Source organism: Schistocerca piceifrons, chromosome 5 (genome assembly GCF_021461385.2).
Source record: "Schistocerca piceifrons isolate TAMUIC-IGC-003096 chromosome 5, iqSchPice1.1, whole genome shotgun sequence".
NCBI classification, from domain to species: Eukaryota; Metazoa; Arthropoda; class Insecta; order Orthoptera; family Acrididae; genus Schistocerca; species Schistocerca piceifrons.
The window spans coordinates 479,565,790-479,584,971 of record NC_060142.1 but is presented as its reverse complement, the minus strand read 5'-3'; the positions used below and the strand labels follow the sequence as shown (position 1 = coordinate 479,584,971).

At 39.3% G+C, this 19,182-nt stretch overlaps 1 protein-coding gene and 1 long non-coding RNA gene across 2 annotated transcripts in view; one reads left to right on the top strand and one right to left on the bottom strand.

The window, feature by feature from the left end:
* Positions 1-12,278, bottom strand: part of LOC124797840 (kinesin-like protein KIF14) — a 258,591-nt gene extending 246,313 nt beyond the window's left edge. The window contains exons 1-4 of the mRNA XM_047260886.1: positions 12,094-12,278; positions 11,762-11,979; positions 10,847-11,682; positions 833-1,142 (exon numbers count right to left, since the gene is read on the bottom strand). Of these exons, the coding sequence (XP_047116842.1) occupies positions 833-1,142; positions 10,847-11,646 (1,110 nt within the window). The 5' untranslated portion in view covers positions 11,647-11,682; positions 11,762-11,979; positions 12,094-12,278. The remainder of the gene's footprint in view (positions 1-832; positions 1,143-10,846; positions 11,683-11,761; positions 11,980-12,093) is intronic.
* The window catches only part of LOC124797843, a 92,252-nt gene that overhangs the window by 13,928 nt on the left and 59,142 nt on the right, over positions 1-19,182 (top strand). The window lies entirely within an intron of this gene.

Below are 19,182 nucleotides of genomic sequence, written 5' to 3'. Positions count from 1 at the left end.
GATGAGGCATGCATTTTTGAGTACCCAAGCTGTTGGAAGTGTGTGTCACTACTATTGATACACACATCGAGTTGAGCAACGAGGTGCTTAATTGAAATCAGTCAGTTACTTCGAATGAGAGTGTAGACACACTCCAACATTGCAGGAGGCAGAGCTGTGTGCAGCCGGCCGGACATGTTTGCACGACCTTGTTGCAATGACAGATACCTTGTCCAATGACTCACTATGCTTTCTTTCACTGCCAGATCTCCATAGACATTCTGCAAATGCCTTAGAATATCTGCGATGCTCTGATTTTTCCACGAAAACAAACTCAATGACAACTCTCTGCTTGGAACATACCTTTCGTTACGGACACCATTTTGAAGACTATGTATAGCACCGCCACCAAGTGGAACTTCATAAAACTAAAGCTAAAGCAGAAATATTCCATGCTGCCCATAACAAATTCCACTTTTTTTTCCAAACAAAACTGGGCAGAGAAAAAATGTGATGGAGTACTTATTGAGCCCCCTTGTCTTTCCATTCTATCAGAACTTTCCACAAAATTACCCTTAAAATGAACAAAAATAAGCTTAAAGAATTAAATATGTGGGGGCTAGATCAGGATGGGAAGGAAAACAAGCGTATCCCTTTCAAAGGAACCACACCAGCATTTACGTAAAGTGATTTACAGACACCATGAAATACATATGTGGATGGCCAAACAAGGACTTTAAGACCACACTTCCCAAAAGTAAGAGGAAAATTCCAAGAAATACAACATCACACACACTCGCATCTTCACATACTCTAAAAAAGCAAGTGTAAATTTTTCAACATGTGAACTCACCTTGAGATCTTCATAAGATACAACTACATGCTCTGATAAATCCACAACATATGGTCCAAGAACAGGATGTTCACGAACTTTCAGTGGTGTTCTCCTTTCTCTGTCTGATGAGCTTCCTAGGAGATCATGAATTTTTTCATTATATATTTCAAAGTAACTTATTTCAACTGCTACATTTCCTGATGAGGAAGCTTTCTTTCCATTGTAATCCCCAGACTCAATGAGTTTGAATAACGCATGACAGAACCTGGGTATAATGCCAGCTTCTTTTCCAAACTCCTTTTCCCCATCTGTTTCAAGGCCCATCATGCTGGCAACAAAAAAATTAATAAGTGTCAGTCACTGCGGCAACAAAGTACTAAAGTGAAGCAGGACTAAAAAAAGCTATGCATTAAATAATAATTCAAGTAGTTTATACATGATAAAATTAAGATTAATTGAAATAATGATCTGTACAATGTTCCTTCTCCCCCATGAACCATGGACCTTGCCATTGGTGGGGAGGCTTGTGTGCCTCAGCGATACAGATAGCTGTACCGTAGGTGCAACCACAATGGAGGGGTATCTGTTGAGAGGCCAGGCAAACGTGTGGTTCCTGAAGAGGAGCAGCAGCCCTTTCAGTAGCTGCAGGGGCAACAGTCGGGATGATTGACTGATCTGACCTTGTAACACTAACCAAAACAGCCTTGCTGTGCTGGTACTGCAAACAGCTTTACTGTACGGTTAAATTATGATGGCGTCCTCTTGGGTAATATATTCCAGAAGTAAGATAGTCCCCCATTCGGATCTCCGGGCGGGGACTACTCAGGAAGACGCCGTTACCATGAGAAAGAAAACTGGCATTCTACAGGTCGGAGCGTGGAATGTCAGATCCCTTAATCGGGCAGGTATGTTAGAAAATTTAAAAAGGGAAATGGATAAGTTAAAGTTAGATATAGTGGGAATTAGTGAAGTTCGGTGGCAGGAGGAACAAGACTTCTGGTCAGGTGAATACAGGGTTATAAATACAAAATCATATAGGAATAGCGCAGGAGTAGGTTTAATAATGAATAGGAAAACAGGAATGAGGGTAAGCTGCTACAAACAACATAGTGAACGCATTATTGTGGCCAAGATAGATATGAAGCCAACACCTACCACAGTGGTGCAAGTTTATATGCCAACTAGCTCCGCAGATGAAGAGATTGATGAAATGTATGATGAGGTAAAAGAAATTATTCAGATAGTGAAGGGAGACGAAAATTTTATAGTCATGGGTGACTGGAATTCGACAGTAGGAAAAGGAAGAGAAGGAAATGTAGTAAGTGAATACGGATTGGGGATAAGAAATGCAAGAGGAAGCCACCTGGTAGAATTTTGCACAGAGCATAACTTAATTATAGTTAACACTTGGTTCAAGAATCATGAAAGAAGGTTCTATACATGGAAAAACCCTGAAGATACTAAAAGGTTTCAGATAGATTATGTAATGGTAAGCCAGTGATTTAGGAACCAGATTTTAAATTGTAAGACATTTCCAGGGACAGATGTGGACTCTGACCACAATCTATTGGTTATGAAATGTAGATTAAAACTGAAGAAACTGCAAAAAGGTGGGAATTTAAGGAGATGGGACCTGGATAAACTGAAAGAACCAGAGGTTGTAGAGAGTTTCAGGGAGAGCATAAGGGAACAATTGACAGGAATGGGGGAAAGAAATACAGTAGAAGAAGAATGGGTAGCTCTGAGGGATGAAGTAGTGAAGGCAGCAGAGGATCAAGTAGGTAAAAAGACGAGGGCTAGTAGAAATCCTTGGGTAACAGAAGAAATATTGAATTTAATTGATGAAAGGAGAAAATATAATAATGCAGTAAATGAAGCAGGCAAAAAGGAATATAAACGTCTCAAAAATGAGATCGACAGGATGTGCAAAATGGCTAAGCAGGGATGGTTAGAGGACAAATGTAAGGATGTAGAGAGATATCTCACTAGGGGTAAGATAGTTATCGCCTACAGGACAATTAAAAAGACCTTTGGAGAGAAGAGAACCACTTCTATGAATATCAAGAGCTCAGATGGAAACCCATTATATTATAAAAATGGAAGAGAATGTAGATGAAAGTGAAATAGGAGATACGATACTGCGTGAAGAGTTTGACAGAACACTGGAAGACCTAAGTTGAAACGAGGCCCCGGGAGTAGACAATATTCCATTAAAACTACTGACAGCCTTGGGAGAGCCAGGCATAACAAAACCCTACCATCTGGTGAGCAACATGTATGAGACAGGCGAAATACCCTCAGACTTCAAGAATAATATAATAATTCCAATCCCAAAGAAAACAGGTGTTGACAGATGTGAAAATTACCGAACTATCAGTTTAATAAGCCACTGCTGCAAAATACTAACAAGAATTCTTTACAGACGAATGGAAAAACGGTAGAAGCCGACCTCGGGGAACATCAGTTTGGATTCCGTAGAAATGTTGAAACACGTGAAGCAATACTGACCCTACGACTTATCTTAGAAGCTAGATTATGGAAAGGCAAACCTACGTTTCTAGCATTTGTAGACTTAGAGAAAGCTTTTGACAATGTTGACTGGGATACTCTCCTTCAAATTCTGAAGGTGGCAGGGGTAAAATACAGGGAGCAAAAGGCTATTTACAATTTGTACAAAAACCAGATGGCAGTTATTAGAGTTAAGGGGCATGAAAGGGAAGCAGTGGTTGGGAAGGGAGTGAGACAGGGCTGTAGCCTCTCCCCGATGTTATTCAATCTGTATATTGAGCAAGCAGTAAAGGAAAGAAAAGAAAAATCTGGAGTAGAAGTTAAAATCCACGAAGAAGAAATAAAAACTTTGAGGTTTGCCGATGACATTGTAATTCTGTCAGAGACAGCAAAGGACTTGGAAGAGTAGCTGAATGGAATGGACAGGGTCCTGAGAGGAGGATATAATATGAACATCAACAAAAGCAAAACGAGAATAATGGAATGTAGTCAAATTAAATCAGGTGATGATGCAGGAATTAGATTAGGAAATGAGATACTTAAAGTAGTAAATAAGTTTTGCTATTTGGGGAGCAAAATAACTGATGATGGTCGAAGTAGAGAGGATATAAAATGTAGACTGGCAATGGTAAGGAAAGCATTTCTGAAGAAGAGAAATTGTTAACATCGAGTATAGATTTAAGCGTAAGGAAGTCGTTTCTGAAAGTATTTGTATGGGATGTAGCCATGTATGGAAGTAAAATGTGGACGATAAATAGTTTAGACAAGAAGAGAATAGAAGCTTTCGAAATGTGGTGCTACAGAAGAATGCTGAAGATTAGATGGGTAGATCACATAACTAATGAGGAGGTATTGAATAGAATTGGAGAGAGGAGAAATTTGTGGCACAGCTTGACTAGAGGGGATTGGTTGGTACGGCATATTCTGAGGCATCAAGGGATCACAAATCTAGTATTGGAGGGCAGCGCGGAGGGTAAAAATCGTAGAGGGAGACCAAGAGGTGAGTAAATTAAGCAGATTCAGAAGGATGTAGGGTTGCAGTAGGTACTGGGAGATAAAGAAGCTTGCACAGGATAGAGTAGCATGGAGAGCTGCATCAAACTAGTCTATGGACTGAAGACCACAACAACAACAATGTTCCTTAGATGTGTTCCTTTTGCTAGCACATAGAAGTCATATTCCGATTAAAACTACTCATTCGACACTTATTTTTGTGGACTGTGTGTCGAATAGTGAAAGGAATTATGATTTATTCCAATGGAAGTCAAATTCATTATCGTTGAATTATATTTTGATGCTTACCTCATGCACATACAGCTGATTTCAAGACAAAATTACCACATATTCTGGTACCTGTTAGGCATGCTTTAATGAATCAAATTCCCTAAGTACCATAACTGTTGTCCCAACAAGGAAGATGCCTATAATGCACCTGCCACACAGTTTGATAATTCACCTCGAACACTGCTCAAATTTTGTTCCAATGCAGACAGCAGAGCGTATCTGGCATGAATTATTAAACTGTGTTGCAGACACAATACAGATGCTGTCCTTGATGAAATTACGGTTACAGACTTATGGCACTTGATTCAAGAAGCATGTCTAACGGATAAGACAATTTTGTCTTGGAATCAATTACATATACATGAGATAAACATCCAAATAAAATTAAAAAAATATGGTTGTACAGAAATTGACTTTCACTGGAATAAATTTCTAACATTTGCCACATAGCAATACAGTGTTGCTGCATCAGCTGTCAGCTGCATCTGTGTTTAAAGAGTCTGCAGTGCCAACTCAAGCAGAACACAGTTTGGCAAAACCAAAGATTGCGGTACCACACACAGGACAGCTGCAGGAATTGGTGGTCTCGGCGAGAACGAACTAAATACACAACAATCCTAGAGATGATAACGTACCAAAACAAATACTAACACAAAAATCAAGCAAGCAAGCAAACAAACTCCTCCTCCTCCCCCCCCCCCCCCCCCCACACACACACACACACACACAAAATATTTGTGAACTACGGTAGTATTAGAAATTTCCCAAGGCTTATACATCTAAAATGGAATCCATGATACAACAAATCCACAAACAGCTCCAAAACCTGGTACTGGAAATTCACTTGACCTGTATAGCTGAAAGAATGTCTGCAGTACCACAAAATTGAAACTCACTCACATAACTAACATCAGAAACCCAATCGCGCCAACACAGTTTTTACAAACTTCTTGATACCTACCAACCACAATCCAACATGATTACCAACAAATAACACCCCAACCCAAAAATTCCTAAATAATTGTATCCATGCTATTTCCATATATAAGAAATACACAATTATGCACATAAAGATGCATACCATACATACTAAAATAAAAAACTCTGGAACATAAAAAGATACTTACCACCTAGTCAGCTGACATGCAAATCTAGCACTCCAACAATAGCAAACTTCTATGTCACCAACAGACTCTCTCAAATGGCCTGCCTAGGCTTCTCAGTCCAGGAACCCCTCTGGATAGATTGTCATACATTGACCCACCAAAAACACAACATTTATTGGTACCACATCTAACTTCACGCCTTCTCCACAAACACTTCACATTCTCAGCAATTAAACTGAATGAATTAAATCGTGGTCAACATGTCATCCCACCATTGTGGCAAGCAGGGATCTACTCGTGAATTTCGTTATCATATTCGTAAATAAAAAACGAAACACAAAATTAAATCTCGAACCAAACACCACTCCGCACTGATAATTCAAATCCCATCCATACACACATCAAAATAACTCATTAACAAACCACAAACTTTCAATATTATTCTCAAAAACAGCAGTCATGGAGTTCAATGAATTGGTAACATCGCTCAATTCAGAAACATCAACATTTCACGCTAGAAAGTGCCATCACATACTTCAAGACGCCCTCTGCAAAAACTATATATCTCAAATATGTCATGCCACATGATGTCACTCAATACAACAGTCATGTCACGGGTCAAAGCAGACAGAGGGTACCACAACCTTCAGTTTACTCCACAGTTTCAACCACTACAACTGCAACACTAACCAAACATTGCAAGTGAACTGATTTAGTTGTGGCGCATTGGTTGCAGCAGACAGCTCACATTACGAGGACCAAGTTCCACGCCATGGAGTGTCAACTAACAATTAATTTTAATCAGAGTGTAGTTCGGGCCTACTGAAGTGAAGACCTGCCAAAAGTGTATGGAGTGGCATGAGATCAGGCACACGCATGGGAAAAATTTCATATCAACGGCAGTAACCCTCTCCTGCAGCAGCAGGTATGCAAGGAAGACAAGATTTATGTAACATGATCAGCCCCTATGGATTCTATCTTTCATAGCATCTGTATTGTGACAAAGGCATATTTAACCTGATAGTGAGCTTACAATGAAACCTTGGAATGGATTAATACACAGTATTAAAATTAGTGCCCATGACATTAAAAACTGGGACAAAAAATTTATATAAACTTAGAGTTGGCATGGTGACAGCCAGGGTGATAAGAAATTGATGTTCTCACACTGCAAGGAGCAACAGAGATTGTAAAACAAAAAACTGATCCATGACACTCCATGCTGCGTGGAATGGTATGAGTAAATGCATCCGCGAAAGAATCACTGAGTGATAGATAAGCACATAAACAGCTATAGTGTATTTACTGATCAAAGATTCCACTACAGCCTATTGTGAGTAGTTGCCTTTAGCACTTTATTTTTGCCCATTTCCATGGGACTATGTTAGCCTTAGCCACTTTCATGGCACCGGTAACACGAATTCACAGTAAGCTATCACGGCAATTAAAATTTAAAATATAAAAAGCATTTGCAACAGCACACACAAACAAATAGCATGTTACAGTAAAATGCTCTAAATTATTACAAGTAACTTCTACAAGGAAGCATTTGTACCTGTGTGAAAACTTGAGACATATCACTCAATTTTTCCAGTTCTGTTTGCAGATAGAGCACATCTCAATGTACAAAGATCAAGGAAATATTAAGCAAGCATGAATCTCTTTCTGCCTAGAGTTCAATGAGTGGATGTTGTGTTTTTTTGTTGCTTGTATCCCACCCAGAATTATTCATTATTGCATTAATGTTCTATTTGGTGAATGATACAGAGCTTTTGAAGTAAGTTTGTGACCAATGAGCTGCTAATGATGTAACTATAGAACTGTTTCGGTCAAGAGACTCATCACTTGCTGTCAAATCAAAGTACAGAGTCACTGATGAATGCTCGTGTAATACTTTAAATCAGAAATGAGGAGTGTAAAGGCATATCTCACAAGAAACTAGAGCCATTCATCCATGGCGTTCCCTAGATCTCACCACAATACAGTCATAGAATTTCAACTGCCATCTCTTGACTACAGCTTGCCCTCTTAGGTAGACCTCTCTTCCTAGTACAATATATTTTAATTCGGATGTTATCCGTTTCCTATCACTGCTTTTGTCCAATGGTACCCTTGTCTGTTTTAAAAGGTAACTTAAATTTCTACAAGAATATGTTTAAATCTCATCCTAGCATTCTTCCTACAATTTCTCTCTTAAAATTGATTTTATAATACTGTGCTATGACTTTTTTCCTATGATTGAAACCAGGTCAATATTTAACAATTGTGACTAGATAAACCATTACTTATCACTGTTAAACCCAATTAACACAAGGTAGATGGGTACGAAATCATGTTGCCAACGGCTGCCACATGGTATCCTTCAACCCACATACAAAATTTTACTATGGCAGATGATCAAAAGCAGCACATCAGCAATTCTGTGTGTCCTCTATCTGCACTATCTACCAAAAACATCAACCCTGAAGCCTACACCAACAATGATTCTCCAGCTAAATCTGTACAACCTCAAGGTTTTTAATTTGTCTCTATAGCCGTGTCAGCATAATGTGATCCCTGCAAGCTGCAGTGGACTGAGCATGGCAACCTAGCACACCTACCTCACCCCATAACGTTATACAATTTTATATACGTCTCTACACCAATGCTTCAGTGTTGTCACAGTTCTGCAAACGGCAACTGTTTTCACCTACAGCTTTTAGCGCTTTGCAGTTGAAAGCTGGCAACAGTGCTGACAGCTGTCAGGGATCTTCTAACACAGTCTCGACTATAGCTGCTTTATGAAGGTGAAAATTCTTCTTGCTGGGGGCCTGTAAACTTTCACTATCACAAACTTGTGTTTTTCCTGGTACAGTCACACATGCAGGTTTACAACTTTCATTTCAATTATAAGAAGAAGTGTGTTGCAGTTCCAAGTTGCATCATGTAACAATAAGTATTCTGAATTAGAAGCACTCAGGCACAGTACACACAGCATTTTACATGGCTAGCCCTTTGCATCTTACACACACCTAAGAGCAATTGGGAGGGAGAGCACTACTGTCTCCATGGAAAATGGAACATTTCACAGTGCCATGTGAAAGGAAGATTTTCAGCTCTTTTACTAGACAGCAGTGTGCCAGTCTGGTGCATGATAGGGATAATGCAATATCAGTGCATCTGATTGTAACCTGATCATGTCTGATGCACAGGGGTATTCCACCTGTAAGGTCATACAGGCACTGAAGTTACCCCAAACCACTGTGTGAAGGGCATACTGCGAGTGCACCAAGCATAGCGGGAAAAACTTACCCCATCAGAATCAACTGCCGTGGACAACAAGTTGATGAGATGGGTCATTGTCTATTATCGCAGACTGTAATGGTCCAGTCTTGAGCAGACCGATACATTTGTTTATCTACAGCAGTCCACAGCTGACCTGTACCTTCAGCAAGTCAAAGCACCACTCCCAAGGTGTCAGAATTGAAGAAAACTCCATACACATGAAAGTGTCTGTGTGATCTCCTGTGTCACCCGACCTCTTATCACATTGAACAAATACAGAACACCAAGGACTAAGATTTGTGCACGTAAGAGCTTAATCTTTGACCATTCTCAATCAGTTGCTGATGACTGAGCAGTTATGAATCATGACACCATGCAATAACACACAGTTACCATCAGAGAAAGGGTGCAGAGGGGTGCTATACGCTTCCAGGTATTACAGTCTCAATAAAGTTCTTTTGAGTGCGTATTAAATTCCATCGAAGATACTGTGCTATAATAAGATTTTCAGCCGGTTGCCATATTTATATTAATCCTGGTACAAAGTTCATTTACACAGTTACTTTATTATTACAGCAAAATCCTATACACATACATTTCCAGACAGAGCTATCACCAGCTGCAGTGATTGCAATATCACTATTTCAATTACATCTTTGAAGATAACTAACCGAGTGGTGGCCATTCAGTCACAGATATTGCATATATGTGATCATACTGGGAAACTTTTTGTGAAATGTAACACTTTAAGCCTGCAGTTGAGTCAGTATAAGTTGATATCTGATGGTTGCAAAGGACTGGGCACGGCAGCACTGTGGGCTCATCTCAACCAATCACTTAATATGACTTTATAAATGTCTCTATGGCAATGCTTCAGTGTTGCCATAGCTCTGTAGACAGTTAGTTTGCAGCTGCAGGTGAGCCAGTGGCGTGTTTCAGAGTCGAGAGCTGGCAACAGCACTACAAGCTGTCAGGGATCAACTAACATCGCCCTGAATATAGAATAGAAAATTCAATTTAACAATTTACAAATGATGTTATAGATACTGCTGATGTTGTTGTTGTGTTCTTCAGTCCTGAGACTGGTTTGATGCAGCTCTCCATGCTACCCTATCCTGTGCAAGCTTCTTCATCTCCCAGCACTTACTGCAACCCACGTCCTTCTGAATCTGCTTAGTGTATTCATCTCTTGGTCTCCCTCTACGATTTTTACCCTCCACACTGCCCTCCAATGCTAAATTTGTGATCCCCTGATGCCTCAGAACATTCCTACCAACTGATCCCTCCTTCTAGTCTTCTCCCCACTTATATTCAATACCTCCTCATTAGTTATATGATCTACCCATCTAATCTTGAGCATTCTTCTGTGGCACCACATTTCGAAAGCTTCTATTCTCTGAATACTGCTGAATGTAGCACTATCACAAACACGGAAGACGACAAAGAATAACCAAACTTTCTGTATTCATAATATAATTACAGCACCCATAACCTAAGAACTATCATACCTTGACACAAACTGAAAATAAACCTTTAGATTTCAAACAACTGAAGTGATGGATTCATCAAGGAACAAGAATTTCTACAGACATTTGTAGCAGCTCTGTTTTACTAGAACATTTATTATGTATAAACAGAAAAATCATTTCACTGCAGCAAGTCTGTAGCATGTATCGAATCGCTAATGTGTACTATCTTTCTCTTAATATGAAACAATATTGTACACCAACATTTTACAAACAATTAAATCTAGAAAGATTTGAGGATTGACAAATCAGACAAGTCTCAAATTTTTCACAGTGCTAGCAAAAAAATCTCCAAACTTAATCTTTTGAGGAAGTGTAGAAAATTAAGGCCTGATGAAACTTACCTATAGCTCTTGCCAGATCCTGTTTGACCATAGGCAAATAAACATGCATTATATCCATTCAGCACCTTATCTAATAGTGGTTGAGCCATAATGCTGAACACAGTTTCTTGATCTGCATATTCTGGATGTGAAGAGTCACTTGACCAGAAACAGTGATCATAAAAAAATCTGTGTAGAATTCCAGTATCACACGTTACTTTCACTTCGTTACCAACAACATTTACAACACTAGTTACAGATGGGACACTTTTTTCTCTGTAACTCAATGGCCTCACTCTGATACCTACAGTAAGATTGCTAGTTTCTTCACCTAGCAGGTCCTGAAAGTCTCCACAATGAAACCTCTGGCTAGGTGTACCCAGATTCACATTGCTGTAGCACTCGGGTGTGTCTGTGCAGGACTGCGGAATTTCATCCCTGTTCAATATATTGATTGGAGTTGCTCCAGAATACTCTACATTCTTCACATTTCTTGTGCTTGGTGGCGTCTCACATGATAATCTCAGAATTCTCTTGCAGGGTAAAGGATATGAGTGTGAAACAGGGGTATTACCCAGTGAATCACATCTATTGCTTCTCTGTGGTTTTTCTATCCCAGGAGTTTGTTTTAGGTGACCAGATATCATTTTACTGTCAGTTTCCTCATGAGATAATTTCTGTTTTCCTTGTGGTTGAATTTGTTTCTGTAGAGCGTGATTGGGTGTCTGAGGGCGGGACCGAAACGTTGTTCTTTGTTTAATGCCAGAATCCTGGCCATTACCTTCCTCTTTAAGTTTTCCTGGCGTGCCACGCCCAGTCATGCCATAACTTTTCTTAAATGTTTTTCATCGGTTAGTCTGAAAAAGAAACGTCCATTTGCAATTAAAAAAGCAAAAACACTGCCGAAATCTCCTATGGACAGTCAACAAAACTTACTTGTTCATATCGCTCATCAAGTTTTTTAATGTGCGATACTACTTCTTCAAATATTAATCCAACAAACTGGGTACAAACATTCAATGAGCTGTCTGCCGCAGAAGTAAATAAGTAAATGACACTGCTTTTCAGGCTTCATTCGGAAGTGGGGTGGCACTATACATCATGAATCCGACGTCAGGTCACTGAACAAATTCTGGTATCACAACACCTAAAAACTATAACATTTCTACATAGGTTTTATCATATCTGCGATGTAAGCTCTTACACAATTTAGAGGAAGACTATTCTCACAGTTACTAGAGAAATTGCACTTTCAGAAACAGACTTACACGCCAATGAAGTATTTTTATGGATATAGGCAATGACAGTCATAATTATCTACTCTACATCTTCTGCCGTTACACAGATTAACACTTCTTGCCTTGTAAATTACTATCACTTGGATAAAAATTGTATATCATAAAGTTAACAGAATTCATTTTCAAACGTTTCCGCCATATGACATCTGTTTGAATTTATCGTAACCGAAACTTCAATAGCTATCTTTGAACTCTACCGCCAAAATTGAAAAGTCAAAGATTGAATAACATTCTACCACACCCGACGGGTCGTATGAATAAAAAGAATGAACAAAAAGAATATATTTTATACTCGAAATTTCGGAGAACACTCCCAGGTTCGCATGAATAAAGTTATTCGGAGAATATACTCCACCCGAGAATGTTCTCAGCATGAATTAAAGGGTGACCCAAGTTGCTCAAAACAAATAACATCTCTGATTTCGTATGAATAAAAGTAGAGGAGCTTCTCACCACATTCTCAGAACATTCTCCGTTTGTTCGAAGTGAGGTCTGAAGCATACTTCAAGCTGAGTAAGTTTTGCAGGGATTAATTTTCCCAGCTATTTGGTAGTAATGGCAGAAGTTGATATACGTGGCCCCAAGAAATACTGAAGACAGAAACTGTAGAAGTTAATACGGGTTTAACAATAAAAAAAAAAATTATTTGCCTGGCGAAATACCTATCAGGAAATCTCGAAAGGAGAGGTGGCAATCTTGCAAACGAGATGAAAATAAAAAAAAAATGTTGTTGTTATTTACCAGATTCAAATTTTTAGACTGATTTACGAACATTCTTGGGTATACACAAAAAATTGTGTCATGGACATTTCCTGATGTTCTTCATCATGACAACTCATACCATAAATCTTATATTTTCTTATGTTAGAAATAAGTAGTGCGGATCATCATCTTCTTTCGGTACCTATCCGGTTCGGATGTTGGCTATGACGATGGGTATTCTTTTCTTGTTAGTAGCAACACGAAATACTTCTGCTGAAGGCATATTCAACCAGCTTCCGAGGTTGTCAAACCCAGACATTCGTTTTCTTCCAGGACCTCTTTACTGTTGATTTTCCTGGAAGTACTTTTGTAGGAAACCATATCTATTTGTTTATTACACACACAACGATCTGTTTCTGGGAACGAACCATAAAGGCGACAGCTTATGAACTTGACTCTCGAACAGACCATTACGCGTGGTATTTAACCAAAATTAGCTCGTCTTTGGAAAAGTTGACGGAGTTCCAGTTTGAATTTGATGAACATGTCCTAAGATTTTGCTCTCATAACGTGTTCACCTAAATCCAATAACGAAAAATTTTCCTTCGTGTCGAAAATTCAGTAACACCGAAAGAAAATGCATTTTCGTAAACTGTCCGTAATCGCCTTAATAATTTGTTGCCGCACGTAAAAGTAGAATCGAAACTTAGTGCAACTCTTCAAGAACACACTGATGCCAGTTCCATATTTGTACACTGAACAGTTTGCCTGCTTGAGCGAGTGAAATGAAATGTAACATTACGCGTGCGTTCTCTGCAGGACACGGCAGACGGCACACACTGAGTACTAGAGCTATGTCAACACGAGTTAACAAACCGGGTTATCTTTGCCTGAGAAGGTTTCAAGTCAACCCGTGAGAGACTGTTATAACTCGAGTTGTGTTCACGCGTTGCATGATGCCCTCCGCTATCAACGAGGCAATTCGAATTACATATTTTGTTCGGTTGTCTATCAGTCGTTTATAAATATTTTTAAGTGAATAAACATCAGATGCTTTTCATTTATTGTAGTGTTGTTCTACCAACAACCAACGGAAGATTCTGTTAACATTCTTTTTTTTTTAAGAGTTTAAAACCGACTTCAATCTGTAAAAGTACATCTGCAGTTAACAGTACTCATGATTAAAATTCAGCGTGGGTCATGCCATTCACATCTCATAAAAACTTCTGTATTCTATAAAAAGAGTTACATGAGTATTTGTCTTACTTTTACACGTGTCTGTGGTTGTATGACATGCTAATGATACAACTCGAAGCTGTGATAAACAAGAAACGAGTTTTAAACTCTTAAAGAAAAGCAAATGATGCGATTTATTTTAATAAAACTATGGAAATCAAGAGATGTGCAAGAGGCTATGATGGAACCAATGTGGGAATAAAAATGTCATTTATATCGCGCAACAGGCCGCAATTCTGAGCGTTTTGGTTTGAAAGCTATGATTTGCCACATACAGACCAGGCACATCATGGAAAATTTCGAGTACAAAAGTATGTATGAGAAGCAATGACTAACCGAAAACTTTAATCCATTCAACCTTGTGACTAGGATACAATAAATGCTGAGAGTCTCATCAGCCTCTCCACAAACTTAAAAAAAAGAACGAGTAACTGGGCTGAACAGAGAGATCTCCACCTCTGGTACGATCCAAAAGACCGAGCGAGCTTTTCATCAGCAGCATGGGGATCACAAATAACACCTGACTTGACCTTTGTTACAAGGAGACCAACAGGAGACGTGCTCCAAGCGGAAAGAAGGTTTTGCCGAAGTTCACTAGAAGCCGACACTGACCTCTGATCGTCGAAGTGGAAGTGTCAGTTTCTGTCATACAAAGCCCTCCAATGCCACGATGGAATCTAAAACAAGCTGTCTGGGAAACATTTCGGACTCTCACAGAGAGAACAGAGAACTGTATTCCTCCACTACCAAAGAATATGAGCGGTTCGCTACTCTGATATATAAACCTGCACTGAAAAGTATTCCACGCAGTGTAAAGAAAGAATATACTCTGTGCTGGACGAGAGAGTGTGAATCATTATTGGAAGAAGACCAGGAGACGGAAAACTATGAGGTTGCGGAACAACTAGTTCAAACAATGAACGAAGAACGCAGGTGTGATGGAGCGAAACGATAGAGAGCATGAATTTCACCCATTCTAAGCGCAAGAGCTGGAGTCTGCTAAGAAGATTAGGAGGAGTTACAACCCTACACAGACCACAGACGACAATGACACCACCCAGATCGCGTTGCACATAAAACAAACCTCGAAAATCCATCTAAGAACATCTGAAAAGAAAGACTTCGATCATATGACAAAAGAGGTAATGAAGAACAAGCAGGAGAACATAGATCTGATAAAGATGTAGAGTTTCAATAACGCACTGACAGGAGTGAAGGCCGGCAAAGGAGCAGGAGTAGATGGAATCCTATCAGAATTACTTAAAAATCTAGGACCAGCAGGAAGAAACTGGCTAGCAAAACTATTCTCTGAGTGCATCAAGCAGAATAAAATATCTACTATATGGACAGAAGCCAAGGTAGTCGCTGTCCTGAAACCAGGGCAGACTGGGGAAAACCCCAAACATTTTAGACCAATTTCTCTCTTATTCACTGAGTATAAATTATTTTAAAGAATTCTGATGACCAGACTCTCCCCATATATAGAACCCTCCCTACCAAGGGAGCAAGTAGGTTTTAGGACTAAAAGAAGTTGTTCTGATCAAGTCCTTGTTCTCACAATCTCATAATTTTTATCGAAAATGGCTATCAGGATAAGAAGAAAACTCTCATTGTCCTGTTGGATCCAGCGTCAGTGTATGATACAGTGTGGAGGGATGACCTACTTTATAAACTGATAGAAGAAACTCTGAGCAGCCAGATCTATAAAATTATGAAGAACACTTTAACTGTAAGAAAAATTAGAGTAGCTCTTAATGGCAAAACCAGCAGATGCTTCGCACTCAACAACGGACTCCCACAGGGCTCAGTTGGTTGGGTTGATTTGGGGGGGGGGGGGGGGAGGAGACCAACTGCGAGGTCATCAGTCTCATTGGATAAGGAATGAAGTCGGTCATGCCCTTTCAAAGGAGCTATCCCGGCATTTGCCTGAGGCGATTTAGGGAAATCATGGAAAACCTAAATCAGGATGGCCAGACGCGGGATTGAACCATTGCCCTCCCGTATGGCAGTCCAGTGTGCTAACCACTGCACCACCTCAGGTCTCAGTATGGGCCCCCTATTGTTTAACTTTTAAACTGCAGATATAACATAATCAACATTCCGTAAGTTTATACCTGCGGACGATATGGCAATAGCTTATCAAAGCAAATATTTTTTAAAAATAGAGCGGAAATTGAATGAAGACCTAAACCTGTTGGACCTCTACTACACCAAATGACATCTACAATCTAAACCAGACAAGACAGTAAGTGTAAACATGCATTTCAATAGAAGAGAAGCCAAGAGAAAGCTGAACATCTGCATGAATAACCAGACCATTAAACATGAAGACAATACTCTGTACCTTGGAGTAAAGCTCGACCGGTCCCTAATGTACAGAGCCCATCTAGACGATACAAAACAAAAATTGAAAACTAGAAATGCCATTCTAGCTAAACTCACTGGAACCACGTGGGGATGTGATGCAAATACCTTGAGAACTTCTGCCTTGGCACTGGTATACAGGGTCGCCAAGTATTGTGCACCTGTATGGGCCAGAAGTGTGCATGTATCAAATATCGATATCTGGCTAAGAGAAATAATGAGAATAAGATTGGGAGCACTTAAATCTACATCTATAGATTGGCTACCCATATTTTCTAACACAGCACCACCTGAAATCAGAAGAAATGAGCTACTATCAAGAGAATATAGCAAAATACTGGCAAACCCAAACCTTCCCAAACACCAGGATCTGACACTAAAAAACCGCCTGAGATCAAGGGTCACCTGTATGGCAAACAGGTGAAGAGATGTTTCCCTTCGGCCCAGAAAATGAATGGAAAAGTTTATGGAGTAGAAGCAGAGTAAAGGACAGAAAACTAATTACTGACTCAAACATACCAATAGAGGGCTTTAAGCTTTCCAGAAGAGTGTGGACTATACTGAACCTGGTGAGAACGGGTGTCAGAAGAAACAGGGAGATGACAACAACATGGGGTCTTGCAAACGACCCTCAGTGCGAATGTGAACTCAACCAATCAATGGCCCACTTGATCTAGTGAACTGTGTATGGTTTTAAGGCTGAACTGGAGGACATACATAACCTCAGGACAATGCCATTGAATGGCTTAAAAAATAAGTCATTTTGTATTTTGTATTACATAATTAAGTAATGCTTACAATAGACGACAGCGCCATATACACCAGAACAGAACGCAGTAGCTGAGCGTTATTATCGAACAATAGTAGAAAAAGCAAGTTGCTTGCACTTCAAAGCAAATTTGTCAAATAAATTCTGGGCAGAAGCACTTTCCGCTGTAGTCTATTTAATTAAGAGATCTCTGAGCAAGGTACTAAAAAACAGAACTCCAGAAGAGCTTGGACAAAAAAGAAAATAAACAAGAATCCAGATCTTCGACATCTCCAAATATTTGGAAGTAAGATCTATCAATAGCAGACAGGTTTTTGAACCTAATTGCCAGAGAACCATAAAAATGAGGGAGATAATTTTTGATGTACGTAGCTCTAAATGGTATAAAGAAAAATCTGAGTCACAGAAACCACGTCGATTGTTTCTCCCACTGATATAAAAGAAGCAAAATGAAATAACAACTGAAGTCTAAGAATTTGAGCTTGAACCTGAGACTATCACTTCAAGTATTAGTTTGAGGAATACTAGCTGCAATTAGGAATCACGCCCTGATGATGCAAATAATGATAATGAGCAACTGCAGCAACTTGAGCCAATACAAAAGTCATTCAGAATTTCAAAGCCAAAGTAGCTACATGAGTTTGTAACTTATCATTCTAAACAGTCATCTGACATGATCCTTTGACACTGGGAGAAGCATTGATGTCAGACAGTGCTGAAAACTGGCTGAAAGAAATAGAAGAGTTACAATTGCGCAAAGAGAAGCATACATGGGAGTCTGCTGTTTCACCTTCAGTTAGGAAACCAATAAATGTGAAATAAATGTTTAAAACAAAGAAAGATTTGAAAGGCCACGTTATTTGCTATAAAGGACAGCTAGTAGTAGAAGGTTCTGCTTAGAAGCAAAGTCCGGATTATGATGAATCATATGCACCAGTTATAAGATATAACTCATTAAGGTATTTAATTGCTATGCCTGCTAAAAATGGTCATCTACATGTTGTTGTGGCTTTCTTACAAGGTGACTTACATGAAAAGATTTATGTGAAGTCCTAGACAGAGACCCTGTTACAGAGATGTTGAAAAATACTGGTATTAAAGGATTAATAAAGGCAGTATATTGAGGTGGGCCCGCTGGAAACTGAAATTAGACAATATACTATTGAATCTAAACTTCAAGAGATCAACAGCTGACGCTTGTGCCTATTACAAAAATCAAGATTCAGCCATTTTAATAGTTGCTGTATATGTGGATGACATGCTAATTTCCAGTAACAGTTCACAAGAGAAAGACGTTAAAAAAAACAGTGCAAGAGAAAAACTTAAGCTGAAAGATCTTGGTGAAGCTACAAATTGTTTAGGTAACTGAATTACCAGGAAACGAAAATAAGGTTATTTATGGATAGAGCAGACACACTATGCAAAGCTAATCTCACCAGATTTAATATGGAAGAGTGTAGCTCAATATCTGTGCTCGGTCCTGAGATGTGTCCAAAAACAGAAAAGGAGGAAGAAACTGTGAAGAACATACCCTAATTTGAAGCAATAGAGGGTTTAATGTATGCTCAGTCACGAACAAGGCCAGACCTAGCTTATTTGACAGGAATGATCAGTTGTTTTTGTAGCAACTCAAGGATGCCACACTGGTGAGCAGTCAAAGAATCTTTAAATGTCGAAAAGGAACCAAGAATTTGAAGCTACTGTTTTCTAAAGCAGAGAAGTACTGTATAACAGGTTATTGTGACGCTGACTGGGCCAGAGATTCCAATGACAGGGCGTCAACAACTGGATGTCTTTTTAAATTTCATGGAATAGTAATATCCTGGCAGAGTAAGAAACAGCCAACCATAACCTGAGGGAGAATATGTTGCTGAGCTCAGCTTGTCAGGAGGCTCTATGGCTTCAGAGATTAGACAACGCAATATCTCCAAACCTCAAGAATCAAACTATTATTTACGACTAGTGGCTATAAGAGTAAAACCAAACAT